This window comes from Varroa destructor, unplaced genomic scaffold, assembly GCF_002443255.2.
Source record: "Varroa destructor unplaced genomic scaffold, Vdes_3.0 BEIS01000003.1, whole genome shotgun sequence".
Classification (NCBI taxonomy): domain Eukaryota; kingdom Metazoa; phylum Arthropoda; class Arachnida; order Mesostigmata; family Varroidae; genus Varroa; species Varroa destructor.
This window is the reverse complement of record NW_019211456.1, coordinates 20143365-20160144: the sequence shown is the minus strand read 5'-3', so window position 1 is coordinate 20160144 and position 16780 is coordinate 20143365. Positions and strand designations below refer to the sequence as shown.

Below are 16780 nucleotides of genomic sequence, written 5' to 3'. Positions count from 1 at the left end.
CAATTTAGTCAGTCGATACTTGATCAGTAAGCTACTTCGTTTTGGGAGTTTGGTGTACTATAACTAGCCTATGTTAAGGACATAGATTAATAGTTTCTTGTTAATTCGACACGCTCTATTATTTATATTTCTAGTAATAGTATGCGAAGGCAACAAAATAATTAACATCATAATCAGCTGGGAACAATACGCTTGGCCGTAAAAAAGTTTTCATGTGTTAGTTTTTGTTTAGACCCTAGTACAAGTGCCATATGGCACGTTTCATTATATATTTGTTACTATGGTTACCCAAATGTGGACAATGATCTTTGTCTCCCCTTGTGTTTGTGCTTCCAGTCCCGAAGGTTTCCTTCTATTATATTTGCGATGCAAGACTGCAAGTGTCATTCTTGCTACACATTAATGAGTCAGATAGCTCATGTTGCCTAATATACTGGCTGTCATTACTTATAGCACTATAGGAAAGTTAAAGTAGAATCAAATGGTTTGCCTCTAATTAAAGGAAAGAGTTATTCAGAGTTTGAAGTGATCCAGACCTGTAGAGCTATGTTGGAATCAACTAGCATCCTATTGCTGTTGGCAGAAACATTCAGCTATTTGCGCAGGTTTTCTTGAGCTTTTAAAGGCGAAAGGATCACCTCAACTTACAATACACTCCAAAGTTGTTGAATTCTATTCGCTACAAATCGAATTTTTAGCATTTTAAATTTCTATTTTGCAAAACGAACCCCAAAAAGTCTCGTAAACCAAACCCTAAGCTCTGCTTAAACACACGTGACATCAACTATATAGCCCCAGACCAATCTACTTCCATAAAAGCTAGCGACGCATTTCCTGAAACATTCTAAAAGCTAGTGTTCTTAGTTCTTAATAACATTCCTATTATTCTTAATAACTTTCCTCTAAGGTTTGTGGACCTGATATCCCCCTTATCAAGCTCGCAAGTTAAAATCGATCATTACTGAACATAAAATTAAATACAAATCAGTTCTCCATAAGCAAATTCACCTATTATAATTACACAATTTCACTGTGTTTCATATCAAACAATCACACTCAGTGAAGCGGCCAATAAAACAGTAGCCGTGAACAGAGATATGTTTTAATCCACAATTAGTGCCCAATTATTAATTGTATCTGCTGATGTTATTTATTTCCAAACAATTCCTTCTCTGGCTTCAAAAGTGAATTCGGTACCTGTACGATTAAATCAAATAATATTATATAGGTACCAGTCTGGTTTATTTTATCATGGATTTATAGAGCAAGCTATAGATTTATATCAATTTGTTTCGAAATAACTTCAGTTAGAAATTTTAGTTCATTAATAGATCATTTTCATTAAATGGCTGAAGTTTAAGCGATAGCCTCTTAAGCTAATTTATGAGTACATCCACTTTATCGTGTCTATCATGTTTCGGTGCATTCTCTAGCACTTCGAAGTCGTTATTACGTACTTTCCGCGTAATGGACACAATGTGATTTTGTCAGTAGCAATAATACTCTTAACTCTTCCAATGTGACAAAGCCGACGTCAGCTCTCGAGCGCTCAATAAGAAAGATGTTCCGAGATACCTAAGCAGAACACTTCTGATTCGATTAAAACACTCTACTCACCCGCTACTTGATTCGTTTCATGAGGTACTAATAGGCTATTTCGTAAACCAATGAAAAACGTCATAATCTGATTTTTGTATAAAAAAATAGGCCTTTGGCCAAGGCAGTAACATGTATGTGTATAAAGAAAATCATTTTAACGCAACCCATTTTGGGCTAGTGTCTAGTAGATTCTAGTGAATGAGTATTCAAATGTAATACGGACAATAAGTAGTCTGTGCGTTTAAACTTCGCGTTGCAATTTTTTCCATATCCTTTTGAATAATGCGGGCCACAGAGTTCTCGGCTGTTTTCATATTGGACAAAGTAAGCGTAGTTTCGGTAAACTTCGTATACAATTGCATACGATATATATCCGAAGATAATTATTCTTTCCCTGATCAGGCTTTCAAAAAAATCATACCAGATTCATCCACAAGCAACGATATTTTTCCTTGAAGTTAAGAAACGTTTTAGTTCTCGCCTTAGTCAAATAAAGTGACTTATAGCGATGGCGCACCATTTTAAAACTTCACAAGCTGTTAAACCGGCGTGTTTTCAATTTCCCGTTCAGAATGTAGTAAAAATCCGATTCTCAATGTGATTTTATTTTCAAAGAATTATTTTACTAACCTCTTTGTGAGTTTCATAGAGCGGAAGTACGCGTACGGACTTAAACGAACGAATATCAGAAATGCTTTTTGAAGTTACCAAAGATATTTCTAGCACAAACGGAAGTCACTACAATTAATACACACATGTGCAATGCACCGATAAGGCAACAGAAAAATCAACATACATTTCATCAGAATAATACCTGAATCAAACTCTTGTTTTGATGATTGCAATGTTCTGGCAAAAATCTGTTCTAACAACTTGATTGGGGATTTGGTTCGCAGCAGCTTTAGTGAGCTTTGTGGTTTAAAAAGCACATACAAGTGTTGGACTAAGTATGTCCGTGTTCTTATGAATAGTCAAATAGTTGTCCAAAAGTTGAAACATTTTGTTTAATGACCTTCCATGTGCTAGGATATCTATAAGTCAGTACAATATTTTCCCATGTAAAGCTGTAAGGCGCCACCTTTGGTTTGATCGTGCTTAAAAGACAAGTATCATATCTATCTAAGACTGCAAGGATTCCACCTACTTAAATCAAGTGATCGGCTCTAAACATATACCCATAGCTATCTGCGTTCTTTTTGTTTGGCAAATGTGACTCGAATATTGACATGCAATCCTTATCACGCAAAATAGTGAAAATATGATCAATTTAGTACATTTTGTTAGGGTGGTATTTGAACAAGCTGGGCATAAGCTTAAACTGCATTATTTTACTGACTTACTACACTAACTATTAATATGATTTCATTGTAACTACAGTTCATTATATAAATCAACTATAACTCAGACATATATAGGTTCTTTATGTACTGCATTTATGAGATGAGATTTTAGATGAAAATAACGCATGTTTCATCTTAAACAGTCGCGTTCTTCGCAACAATCTGTCTTACTCCACTTAGAATCAGCTAATACTTTTTCTCAAAGTTAATACGCAGTAACAGAAATTTTGTTTTACCATGGCTTTCGCGGGAAACGCGTCAGTTTTATCGACGCACCCGCGCGCATATGCTATCGCCCTCTGTTTTCTCCTCTTTTGTTTGCAGACAGCAAGCATGAATCGAAGCGCCGTCTATAAACAAAAACAGGTCCATGTGGTTCGAATCGATATTCGATCACGAAGAAGCTGTTTTCCGATCACGAACTGTTCACGGGTCAAATGAACAATACGTCTGGCCCAGTAGGTGAGTATCTCTCTTTCGCGGTGATAGTAACACAAAGTACGGAGGCGTTTATGTTTTTTGCTTCATCCGCAAGAAGCAGCGCAGTAGAGCGTCATGTTGCTGTAAACACTCAGTAACTGGCCGGTTGCTTTAAAACGCCTGGGCAGACGTCCGAAATATTCGAAGGCGGACAACATAAAAGCCGTTGTGGTTATAGATGTAGAGAAGAACAGCGCGTTTTCGTTATAAAGTAAAATTGTATAACGCCAAAAAAATGGCGACAGTTTTTCTTTAGCAGTTAGATTGATCTCGCTCGTTGAGCGCATATGCGTAATCTTCTCTGGATGTCTGTAGCAAGCGTAATGCCAACTGTATAATGTAGTGTGCCTGTTTTTAATGCAAATATGAAGTCGTAAGTGTTGCGTATACAAATCATTTTATTAGCCGTAACTACCTGTTAGAAATAACCGTGCCCATTATGCTGACAGGTATTCATTGATTCAAAACAAGCTGGCACTGGAGCGCGTTAAGCCCTCTAGATCATTTTATGCATATAATATTATAATATGAACTAGAGGTATCTTTACAACTTAATCAGGTATGTCAGATTATAGTTGCAGTAGGATTCTTACCGTTTGCATAAATGACCTATTGCCGTAAGCAAATATATAGGAATGCACTAATCATCGTCATATCCTAACAGTAACTTGAGTTTCTCCGTGCAACCCTTAACCGTTTTGTAATGTTAACAAATAGCACCCAGTGTGGTAACATATCATGAAATCGGTAAGTTCTAGTTTCAGAAAGGATGTCAAACGAAACCAAAAGCCGGGCGGAAAAACTTCGTGACAAGCGGCTTATCCGAAAAACGAGAAGAAAGGCCCTTCTCGTTAAAGTAAGCCACTTCTATCACTTTCCTGATATAAACAGACCTGAAGTGATCATCCATAGATTTTTCGATGATTTGGTGGTTGCAATATCTGATTGGTGCCATACGTTCTGTATTTTTTCCTAACCTTTTTAAGAGAAATTAAGGAATAAAAATTCACGATTCTACATGCAAATTAACAACCATAATTTGATTGGTAATCGTCTGATTTCATTGACGATCATTTTATATTCGTCTTTTGCAAACATGTAGGCCGCGAAAACTGTAGTGTCAAGACCAACAGGGTCTGAAGGCGTGTCAGCCAACTGGGAAAGGCTTAAAGATATCATGGGAATCAAAAAAAGCGAATCTACTGAGATTCGTCAGGGTCAAAAAACGCCAGACAAATCACAGCTTCAAAAGTTGGTAAATTTTCTATAGTTAGTTCGTATTCCTTTTAAAGTTTGCCCCGCGAAGTTAGCGTATTAATTGATCGATTTGTTTATATCCCCTTCACCGCACGGATCCATAGCAAAAGGGTTTCAGCATAGATAATCAATAGAACGTCATATTGAAGTAGATAAGTTGATTTAAACTCAGTCTACTTAGGTATTCACTGATGTATTTAAATATCAATGGCTAGGAATATTAAAAAAGTAAGAATTTCTATTGCCTTCCACTCATATATCCTAATTATCTTTTTTATTATTAACACTATTCCAGCCCTACGAAGGTGCTGGCCCTTGACTGTGAAATGGTAGGAGTCGGTCCCGGTGGCCGTGAGCACATGTTGGCACGAATCACTATGGTCAACATCCACGGAAACGTCATTTACGATAAATACGTGAAGCCTCGAGAGACAGTTGTAGATTATCGAACTGCAATCAGTGGGATTAGACCTGAGCATCTCTGGGATGGTGAGTCTATGAACTGAACCATTCTTCTATTTTCCAGCTCACCTTTTAAAGCTGCAGCTTTCAGCTAGCCTAAATCCGTGAAATCATCGTGAAGATGTTCAGCATTTTCTTTGTTCATATAATTTGTCTCTTTGAAACTATTTACATAATAAATTGTTCTTTCGCATCTACGCTTTAAGGAATCTTACTGTATAACATCTTTGCGATATATTCCGTGTGTACATTATTGTCTCACAGGAATAGAGCTAACTGTGGTTCAGAAAGAGGTGTCAGATCTACTTAAGGAGCGTATTATTGTAGGACACGATTTGCGCCACGACTTTGAGGTTATGTTTCTCTCACATCCAAATAGAATGACTCGCGACACGTCGTTATTTCGGTGGGTAATACGTAGGATTATTTATTTATTATACAAGCGCATGTAAGCATTTGTTCTGTATTTTGGTTAAAGTAGCTGTTATTAGCAACTGCATATATGAGTTCAGACGTTTGTCATTACTCCATACGCGAAGGCGTGCACGATCTTCTGCAATATTACATAATTTCCCTTTAATATAAGACGACATAATTATTTTGTTTAAAATCACGGTTCTGTGTTTCTCCCTCCGTTTGTTCTACAAGGCTTTTTTGTGTTTACTCGCTCATACGGCGCACCTACCAATTTTCGCTACGATCGACTGACCTTCATTAAATTTACGTTGATGTACAAATTGCAGACCGTTTCGAGAAATGTTTGGAGGACGTACGCCTTCGTTAAAAAATCTTGCCCTCAAAATCCTTGACCTGAACATACAAGAAGGCGAACACAGTTCCGTACAGGATGCCCAGATCGCCATGAAACTTTACTTACAGTATCGAAGACGTTGGGAAACCGAAATGAAGAAACGTCACAACCGCATAAAACGAAAACTGGAACGACGCAAGGAAAAAACGGCGAAACTGTCCCAGGATAGGCGAATCGACCAGCACCAACGAGGTCAACAGAAGCAAAAGGAAAACTGTAAACAGGAGGACGAAGGAGGCGAAGGCGACAGTACCTCAGAAGATGACAGAACAACAGCTATGTAGAGGAAATATGCTCATCTATGTATCTAATACCGCAATGTCGAGGATCGCCATAGAAACTTTAACAAAAATTGACGAGTGATACTGCGGGGCATTCCTATAATTTACTAAGGATATGGAAACACCGACCTAGCTTCTTCTTTTAATGGGTAAGTAAACCTAGTTTATTTTATCTAATCAACCGTACAGGCTTTCTATAGCGATTGTTCGTCAGCGCGAAGAACAAGAAAAGAGAGATTACAGAAACGAGAAAAATAGAATCTACTTATGTGAACCAATTAATTCTTTTTCACTAACAGCGAAGTTTTTAAATATTCGCTCACCCAAGTTTACCTAAGAAACGCAGTGCTTTCGCTCCGCTACAATAAATTCATTAATCCGACGTCGTTTCAACGCATGTTACTCGAAAGAGTAGATGTAAAAGTAAAGTGAGTTACGTTTGACGAATATGTTCGCATGTTATTCTGCCGGGCCTTAGTAATGACTAATTATTTAATATACGGGAGCGATAAAACTATAATTTTCAATTAGATAATTTCCTGCTACAGTGAAATTTAGCACGGGCTTTAATAAACCTTTTAGTATTAGAATACTTCAAAAATAGTTTGAGGAACTCTTTGTATATACCACTCGAATTTTTTGTTCTTCGAGAAAATATTCTCTATAAAATATCATATCGTTTTACTGCTTTACTTATTAAAACAGAAATATGAACAATTTGTAATCGACGACTAAAGGTTTGTTGAGCTTATTAACAATTATATTCGTAGTAGTCCAGCGATTCTAATACACTGATGTAACTTTTTGCCAAAGTAGGTTTAGTAATATCATACAGTTGTCGTTGTTTTTTTGTCCGTTATTCAACTCTGATTTATTTATTATGTCTGTTTAAAATGTTACTAATGTACCCATTTCCTCTTATGCCTACATAAAGAGGTGATATTCGTGATAGTTCGTCGATGATACCTAGTATTATCTTTCCGTACTAGTAATAACTCGAAATGAAACACTCCATGAAAGGATACAAATTACAAATTTCAATTTAAGCATGCGTTTTGAAAGGCAGACACTAAATATTCACATACCGACATAGCGAAAATGGAGTATTTGTCACAAGCCCACGTCTGAAGCAGTCCTTTGAACGAGGATTCAGCACTCAAATTCCAAAGAGATTTGAATATCGGAAAAAGAATTAGAGGCATTTGTGGTTGCATTAGGGTATCGAACAACAAAAGTAGATTCGAATACGCTGAGCTAGCGCAATATTATGTACGTCAGTGTGTTCTGAGTGAGTAGATTTATTCGTGAAGTAGAAGATCATTAAGTATATTGTGAGAGACTGTACGCTTAGCAAAGCAATTAAGAAATATATGCCAGCTCGGCGCTAAAACAAGATTACGAAAATCAGTTTTTAAAGAACTAGGCAACACTGCATAAGTTTTGTGACGAGTTGGGTAAGGGATCAGGCGGCAAGGGTAAAGAGGTTTTCTTTATCGACAGTATCCTTCTAATCTGAAAAGCACCTATAACGGATGCAAGCCTATAACTTCCGCATAGGGAGCTGGTTAAAGACGATACAAACATGAAGTGGAAGAATATTTCAATAAAATTATCGTGGTCCAATAATATAAACCTGTAGTGTAAGTCGATAGAAATAAAAGCTATTACGATTGAAACATTAAAAAAAGATATTGTTATCACCTAATCATGTGTTCGGTCTTTATAGAGAATTTCGCCTTATACATACCACTTGTCATTAGGCTAATTACATAGTACTACATATTGACAATCCGATATTTCCTAAATCCATAAAAAATAATATAAAGCTTCAATAAATTTTGAGTGAATTTATTACCAAGGAACACGACTGAATGGTCAGGTTTATTTTAAAATAGGGGACCTAGTATATAGTTAACCTCTAGCGTCTATCCGGATGCATGTGATTAATGCTATGAAACCAAAGTAAATTACTGAAAAATAGAAAAATATTCTACTGCTTTACGCGTCTCCCATTAATTTTCTATAATAATTCACAGACCATTGTCGATCCTGCAGCGCATCAAGCGAGACGACCATTTGGAAAGTGTTCGTACATTGAGGAGCTTAGGTGACATATGATTAGTTCGCTGATGTCATTACAAAATATTATTTCTAGTGATTATTCAGGGATAAATAGATCGTACTTTTGAATCGTCCTTAAATCATCGTGTTTGCTGTCTAATAGATACACGACTGACTGAGGTAAAATTTCTCAACCACAAAAGTAAATCATTTGGTAAGCTTATGTTCTTTAAAGTTGTGCTGTTGTGTCGTTAGAAATAAACAACTAAATAACCTGAAGGCTTTATAATAGATTCAGATTTAGACAATATTTCTTTGCTTTCTTATTTTTGCAGTTAAGAACTGTTGTCTTTATGTCTGTTCTAAAATTTGGTTTTATTGGCCAGCCCAGGGTGTAAGAGTATTGAATATAAAAGACCTTGTTATTATTTTTAGTTTCTGTGGTGCCTGTTATAGAGAAATAAATATATCACAATTCTGTGAAAGTGATCATTGTTTCATTTGAAAGACAGTTAGGATGTCAGGATCCCATGTTGACGCCACTTGTCGACAACATCTGGACAAACCGGCTCTAGCACTTCCAGGATTTTTTTTTCAAGCCGAGCGTTCATTTCCGGTGTAAGGGTGTCTCTCCAGCCGCCAACGCGACCCTCTCGAACAAAACTGGGAAATTTCGCGACAGATTCGTCTTCAATTTTCGAAGGAATGTTTGCCATTATAAAATTTTTAATACCTGTAAGCACCAAAAATAGGGTTAACTATTTGAACTTTATTTTTGAACGCAATAACAATAAGCTCGCATATAAAAGAGTAGGACGGGTTAGCTAGTTCGCATAAAAACACTAAAAAGTTACCAAGGTAGTGGTATCGGCATTATACCAAAAATATATAACTTGTAAATAGACGTTTAGTTGGTTTTTAATGTTGGAGAACATAAGCTTCTTCCCGTCTTATTGTTGGATATTTACTGGAATCGTAGTGTTATTTCTGTATGTGTATTAAAATTAATTTGCCTGATTGCATGCGCAAGCGCTTTAATCTCACGATGAAGGTATTATAAAAACACACCTGGCGCGTCATCGTCGACCATCTTTAAAGGAATCTCAAATTTTGAGAACTCCTTTTTCATCGTGTCAATCGAGCTGTTTTTGATGACTTTATCTAGTAAATCCGTGGTGAGAATTTTATTATAAATATTTTCATCCATAAACTTGCTTAATCGGAGTATCTCACTGCGAGGGTCCTTTTTTATATCTTCGTAGTGGAGAAAAATGGTGTTGTCTTCCTTTGTTTGTGGATACCAGGAGAGTAGATGTGTGAAGTAGTCATTGTATTCAATCTCACCAGCCATAAATAGCTCGAAGAAATCCTCGAATTTTCCGTCGGCAAAGTCGTATCCCGAGAACGTTTTCGTTTGGTGGTGAAAATATGAAACCACACAGTCTGTGAACACAATATCTTTTAAGTTGTTCATCTTACGAAACGTTGTAAACGCGCTTTAAAAATAACTGACAGTGAGGAGATCATAACCCATACAGTAAAATCTAGCACAGCACGGAGCATTATCTTCGCTTCGTAAGCTTCGAAAACTTTTATATGTGTTTGTGAAAAAAGTTGCCGGACGTTCTATTTTGGCTTAAAAATTAATGAACTCCATATTCCATGAGAATAATATTGACTTGTCTAGCTAGATTAATGGAAACTGTTTATATTAGTTGAGTAGGATACTGAGAACCCCCTTTTTTTTTTTGACTAAAATGTTGAAATATGTTCTGTTAACTCTTACGTTAAGACTCGAAAAATAATCCATTTTATATTAGATCTGCCTAGACCTGTTTAGTTTTTGTCAAGATACAGTATGTGTACCTTTAGGGTTTCTGAGGACATAAATATATTTTGCTTGAGGCGAATATGGTACGAGATTTCTTGGTAAGTGTGTCTTGATGCAGCCGGGCCGACGCATTCTGCGTGGTCCTTCTTGTCCCGTAACTTCTATAAACGGATTGTTTCGTAAACGGTCTAGGTGGTCCGCCGGGGGAACACCGTCATTGTTCAACAGGTAAGTAATCTCCAGAGTCCAGGTGGTGCCGCATTTTGGAAAAGTGGCTACGAATACATCGTCTATATAAACGAGATTATGCATAAAGAAAGAAAGAAAAAATTATCGGAGTTTGTAAGTACAGTTAATAAATTACGGTACTAGGTTGTTCACGTAAATATTTCATCGACGCATTAGCTCTAATAGCTAGAATGTAGCAGATGAATCATTCTGATCAATAATTCTGTTTTTTTTTTTTGCTAACATGGTAATTTCATCACTGTAGAATCTCTGTGATTTCTGCCCAAAAATTCTGACAAGTAATTTGGTTATATTGGTCCTAGCTTGCTGCAAAAATTTCTAAAGAAGGCTTTAGCCATCAATTAACAATCGTGCCTATAAAGTACTATTATGTTTGAGGTCAAGAATAGTAGTAGGCAAGTTGTTTCCGTTCGGGATTACGTTGCATCATTCTCACATAATATAGGACAAGGTCAGCTAGGACTAAACACGCGCACGGAGTAAATACTGAAGGTCACGGCAGTAGGAACCAAACTACTAGACCCTATTGTGATAACAACTTGAACATACAGAAAATGCAAATAGCTTTCTATTTTGTATTATAAAACTGATGCTTTGAATGTTAGGGCAGCTACAGTCTAAGGCAATTTGGCCGTGTCATTAACTATATCATCTCCTGGTGATGGCGCAGTGGTTATGTTTTAGCTAGCTAAACGTGAGTGAAGCTGTGTTCGAAACCTGGCGAAGACACACATTGTTTCGTGCTGAGAGAGTCAACTGTTGCAAACAGTGCTTAGCTGTATAAACAGTACTCAATTTATTTAGTATTTTTATAACTTAAGTGTCTGCGTATAACACAAACAGTTGTCACCAACGGTTGAAATCAAGGTTTTCTATGCATTTTGTGTGCATCATTCCTTACCGTCAATAGAATCAATAGAACTTCATGAAGGTTTCAGGGTCGATTTTCTAGACGTAGTTCTGTTTCATTTGTGGAACGCATTCAGTAGTAGAGCTTTACTATTTTTTAGCGACGTGCAGGTACATCTTTTAACTACAGCATGAAACCTATGTTAGAGTTATTTTTCTGCTTACCGCCTGGTTATTCAAGTACTGTAGTGGCACAAAGTCGGGCGAATCGGTGGTTTTTTCAAATAAAGTCACCAAGAGCAGCGAACCCACGCTGCTTGCTTAGCTATATCATCGCACATATACGGTGTCCTTAGGAGTGCCGCTAATTTATACGTATTTCGATAAGTTATTTCAACAATGCTTTTGTTAGAGCGCAGCTTGCGTCCCAATAGTCTAGATCGCCAATTTTGAACAACATAGTATAGAGTAGCGAGACAAATTCATAAGAGTAATTTTTAGCACTTGCAATACAATTCGGCTATGAGAAAGTTGTGATATCAAATCATAAAAGGGTGCCACTATGTTACAAGAATGAAAATATCATATCATTACAGTCATTACCTAAACAAGATTTAAACATTTACCGACAACCTCTTATTACGGGCATTGGTAATGAGACATAGAAATGACTCATAAGCTCGACAAGTTCTTTCAAATTATATATTACTGTTACTTAGCTTGCCAACTATAATAATAATTCTAAGGTACTTATATTTACTAGTTTCATTATTACTATGACCAATAGCACACAATATTTGTGTAAGAAAATTAAAATAATTTCGTGAAGATAAAAAGTTTTTCAAGCCATAATGTCAGAACTATCCTATAATGTCTATCATTGTGGTGAGCTAGCTAATATAAATTTCGGTCTTAACTTCGATTACTAAACAAGTAAAGGATCTTAATCTGTACCACTTCGTACTGGCGATTGACCTCCTCGGTAAATGATTTTGCTCCTGACGGCCAGCTAGAAGACGTACACATCGCCTAGCAGAGCTGCCAGACGAATTTATCTCCGTTGATGTAGTCTTGAGACTTCTAAAGCTGTTTTGTCTAATGGCTCATTCATTCATAGGTGCCACAACACAATGCCACATTTGCAGACTAAGCAATTGTCCATCCGGTATTTTTCTTACGAAATGTTTTTCCTAAAGTTTTACATAGAAATGTGTACTAAACCTCGCACACGGATATATTTAGAATTTTTAGAGTAGGTTGGCTGAAGCAAAATTTGTTTAAGTGATGTCCTGATTAAAACTATTTCGAAATAAGTGTTTGGAAGGTAAAAGTATCACAGTTTGCCTGTTGATAGCTAAAAAGGTCTCTAATGCAAGTTTGTTCGATGAGACGTTGATTGTTAGAAATGTTGCTTAAGTTAGTCTTAGTGGGCAGATATGAGTGAGCTCTTCCCAATGACTTGTCATACTTCGATGCAAATATAGAGAGTAGTCTTTTTTTATCAAGGTTGCGTTTTTCTTCTTATAAATTTGATATTTGCAAAAAGATATGACTGACATTACATATTTCATTTTATACAATATATCCTATAATTGATAAGTGGGACATTGAGTATCTAAGGCTAAAGAAACCATTATCTCAACACGTCCATGCTAGGATTACGATGGGTTAATCCTAAGCCTCACTTATTGTAGATTCTGCAGCATCGAGAACACGAGAGAAACGACTGTTATCAGAAATAATCTGTTAACATTTGAAATCTATTTGCGATCATGGTAGACCTTCATCATCATGACGATTATGATAGATTATCGAAACTGACGCGGTTATCTAGATGGCCAAGTCTTTCATCCAAGGACTCCAAGAGTCGCTGCCGCAAGTCCCGTCAACGACACATACTGCACAGTCAATGTAAACAATGAAAGCTGCTATACTACCAAAAGGAAGCGAGGATTTGAATTGTCTTAAAAGGCTATTTTGACTAGATATGAAATTTCTATACGAACATTTAAGTTTGGTAAGACTGCTTCAGTATCTAAAATATTAATGACACAAATTATCTCTAATATTTAAAAAAAAACGAGTAGCTTTCTTTAAATTACTTTCGTACGCGAAATAGCTATATCGAGCTTTGCCTTTTATTTGCTTTCAAGACGCCACGTCCTTTCCAACCTGACCTATGTGGCGATGACGATAGCACTCGATTAATGAGGCAGGTTTAGATATATAACGTAAAAATAACCCTGGATTTGTTCTCACATTCCCAATTTCAACCACTCTTCCCACAAAGAGACCGCATCTTCTTAGAGGCCACACCCTAACATCTGCCAATTTTTAGAAGTCTGTTCATTTTAAAATGATAAGATAATGAATGACCGGTTTATTTGCCACATATTCTCTTGTTTGGTAATCTTACGTAATCTAATGGCCATAGCTATAATATATACAATGATAGTGCGAGCAGTAGCAACGATACTTTGTACGAATAAAAGAATGCAAAGCCAAGAATCAAGAGAAGACTGTAAGAGTAAAGCAGTAATAAATATCGTATGCAAATTGCGTTAGAAATAAGTGCGACGTCGATTTAAACTATCAGCGGGCGGTTACGAAATTCTTTGACATTTTCTCAAGAAGGAGGCTCACATTAAAGAACTAACTTTGCAAATAGGTACCGCTTAGGTGGACCACGATGAAAACACTTGAACTCAACAGATTAACTTGGTTATAATGCCAATAGGGAAACTTGCATCAATTATGTAAGACCTGCTTACTTCCTAGATTATGCTACGGCTGGTGACGGTGCAATAATTTAATGAGATGTTTTACTTACCGGGTCGAGGCTGGTAGCTGATGGCTTCCCGCCAACTTTTGATTGTGAACGTCTTTGACAATCGCGTACCGTCTAAGTCGAGGTACAGGGGCTTCAGGCACACAATCCGCTCCTCACGACCTGGCAGGGTATCACCTAAACGAGTGACTTATTATTAAACTTAATACCCTTTGAAACATCGTGTTTACGTGTTGCATATGAGATATTATTACAAAAATGTTTGTATTCAGTAGAAAATTAAGCTAAAAATAAAATGTTATTTATATTTTGTTGTCACACATAAATGTTATCACATGAAAATCAAATACACTTATAATATGCCTAAAGTACTCTTGGACAAACGTCATGTAACCTTCCATGGCTTACATATTTTCGACAAATCTTTCGCAGAACAAGATCACATTTTTTTTTCTCGTTGTACGGTAGCGCAATACTGTATGTGGATATTCCAACATTCTTAAATATGAATACGTTGTAATAATTGCTTTATAGCCTACTTTGAAATCGCATATTGTTTAGTCGTTACGTAATATTCTATGAGAGTTTTCTGTCCTTATTATTATCCTTATTATATTATTAAGTATAAGGTTAACAGAACTGTCAGATTTCACCAAAATGCACTAAATAGCCATGACACGACAACAAATTTATAGTAGTATATATGTGTAGTCAATAAATTATTTAATCATAACTAGAGCAGAAAAATTTGTGTCATGAAGCGTTCCTTAACCAAAAAGTTGACTATTTTAATGTATTGCATGTATATTTTACCACACTCACCGATGTTCATGATGGCGTTTTCAGTGACAATAACTGGCTTCTTCCACTGAATAGCTTTTCATTGTCCAAGTATCGGTTCGTGGATTCGTCATAATCCCGTCACAGCTGTATAAGACCGTCTTTACGGTACCACTGAATTGCTATGACTCTGTGATCGTCGAGAAGAGCTTCCTTATTCTATTCCAACTAATACAGAACGTTCTGTGAACTGTCGAAGGTCATATTTGTGGAATAGACACACATGACTGCGCAACTCACCTACGTCTCTTTCTCATGGCTCTAGGCATTCACGCAGTATCGAGCAGCAGCAGCAACGCTAACACTGGCACAAATTATGGCACAAAAATGGAACTAGATCAATACCTGCGATAATCTTAATAATGGTCATAATGTCTTGTCGAATCTATCTTACAGACCCTTAATTTTGGCAAAACAGAGATGAAGAAATTATTACGCAGTGGCAAGCGCATTGAGAGAAGAGTACATAATGCTGGAAAGGGCCCTGGTATCATTTAGAGTTGTTATGAAAAAAATGATTGCTTTATTGCGAAGGGGGCAGCTGCGGACTGCTTGGGCAATCACCGCTCTTACTAGTCAGCTTTTGCCGCGTACCTGACGAACAGATTTATTCGACTAATAGTACAAGTTAATGTTTCGCTGAAGTGAGGCCAATATTGTAAAAATACATCTTCAAGCATCTTGAGGAGTTAAATGTTATTGGTCCTGGTGTTGATGTTGTCAGGTATATTCAGTGTGTCTTATTTCGTTTTTCTTATGTAAAACGACATTTTTTTTTTTTATAAGATCGCATAGTCCGAACGTAAGTAGCTCTTTGGAGTCCCAAATTAATAGCTCACGCATGGAGATGCTCATGTATTACAATTAGCCAGACCTGTATTTCTTAGGTAAACCAATTGGGTTTTAAGTTGTTATATAATTGACACCTAAGTTGAGAGCGCCGCTCAGAATGCACGCATACAACCCAAATGAACTACTGCTTCGGTGGAATCGACTAAGGTCTTCACAAGCCTTCGAGATACTTAAATAAAACCATAAACCCTCTATGTTTCGAGTTTTGCGTTCTGTATCTCTGTCGAGTATTCCATCAGATAGCTGGCTTCCAGCTCGAAACGAATTCTGTCTATGTCCAATTCGAACCTAGACCACATTTTGTATGTCAATGGGTACTCTTTACTATTACAATACTATTTACTAATTTAGTGTTATACAGCGTATAATGAATGGCTTGAAAGTGCAATACAAACAGACTTTTAGTTTTTCCAATAGCTTAGATATATAAATATACACATTATCTATGGGGATGACGTAGGTCCAATGCTAAAGATTCAGAACTTATGGTCCCCGATTACCATGTACCTATTACTTATGTGTGGAATTAAGGGGGCTAATCATATCAATTATCAGCTTCATACGGATACATGTCGACTATATAGCACAACAAATAAGAAATTATGCATCTTTGTTTTCCGGCATTTAATGGGAAAGCGTATGATGTAAGGTTTCCCTAAGCTGATCAACGAACTACAAAGAAGACTGTTCGAAGTGGCATATGAACAACTATCAAACACTCAATCAATAATTTCAGGGCAGCAATGGGAAAAATGAATGATGCTACTGGCTAGACGGCATGAAGCAAATTATGACAGCAATACTGTTATTATTAATAATAGAATAATTATAAAATATTAAATAATGTTCTTTTAACCAATGTGCAAAAAGTTTCAGCATGTACACTGCTTAATCGAAGTTGATTACAAATTTTTCAAGTTCAAATACATTGGTGCACACTACATTAGTATAGTCTAATGCTTGGAACAACACCTCGTAGATTGGTAAACCGTTTTATTTAATGGTGGCATAATAGTTTCTCACCAACACCCGTTTTACAGGCAAATGACCCGTTAGGATGGTGTTCCAATTTCTTCGGTC

The 16780-nt window shown here is 36.6% G+C and overlaps 2 protein-coding genes across 5 annotated transcripts; one reads left to right on the top strand and one right to left on the bottom strand.

The window, feature by feature from the left end:
* Positions 1 to 3257: 3257 nt before the first annotated feature.
* On the top strand, positions 3258 to 7935 carry LOC111246640 (uncharacterized). Of its 4 annotated transcripts, none has more exons than XM_022796557.2 (6): positions 3258 to 3401; positions 4178 to 4275; positions 4522 to 4670; positions 4972 to 5165; positions 5403 to 5544; positions 5882 to 7935. In XM_022796557.2, exons 1-6 carry the CDS (start codon positions 3377 to 3379, stop codon positions 6231 to 6233), a joined length of 960 nt encoding a protein of 319 aa, XP_022652292.1. In that variant the 5' UTR covers positions 3258 to 3376; the 3' UTR covers positions 6234 to 7935. The 4 variants fall into 4 exon arrangements, with proteins under 4 accessions (XP_022652292.1, XP_022652291.1, XP_022652293.1 ...); XM_022796556.2 differs by having other exon boundaries at positions 4172 to 4275; XM_022796558.2 differs by lacking the exon at positions 3258 to 3401 and adding an exon at positions 3434 to 3792 and having other exon boundaries at positions 4172 to 4275.
* A 122-nt stretch (positions 7936 to 8057) lies between these two features.
* LOC111246639 (sulfotransferase 1C4-like) lies at positions 8058 to 15006 on the bottom strand. Its single transcript, XM_022796555.2, has 5 exons — positions 14831 to 15006; positions 14051 to 14185; positions 10158 to 10412; positions 9360 to 9734; positions 8058 to 9024 (listed from the first exon to the last, which is right to left on the bottom strand). Exons 1-5 carry the CDS (start codon positions 14838 to 14840, stop codon positions 8804 to 8806), a joined length of 996 nt encoding a protein of 331 aa, XP_022652290.1. The 5' UTR covers positions 14841 to 15006; the 3' UTR covers positions 8058 to 8803.
* Positions 15007 to 16780: the final 1774 nt, after the last annotated feature.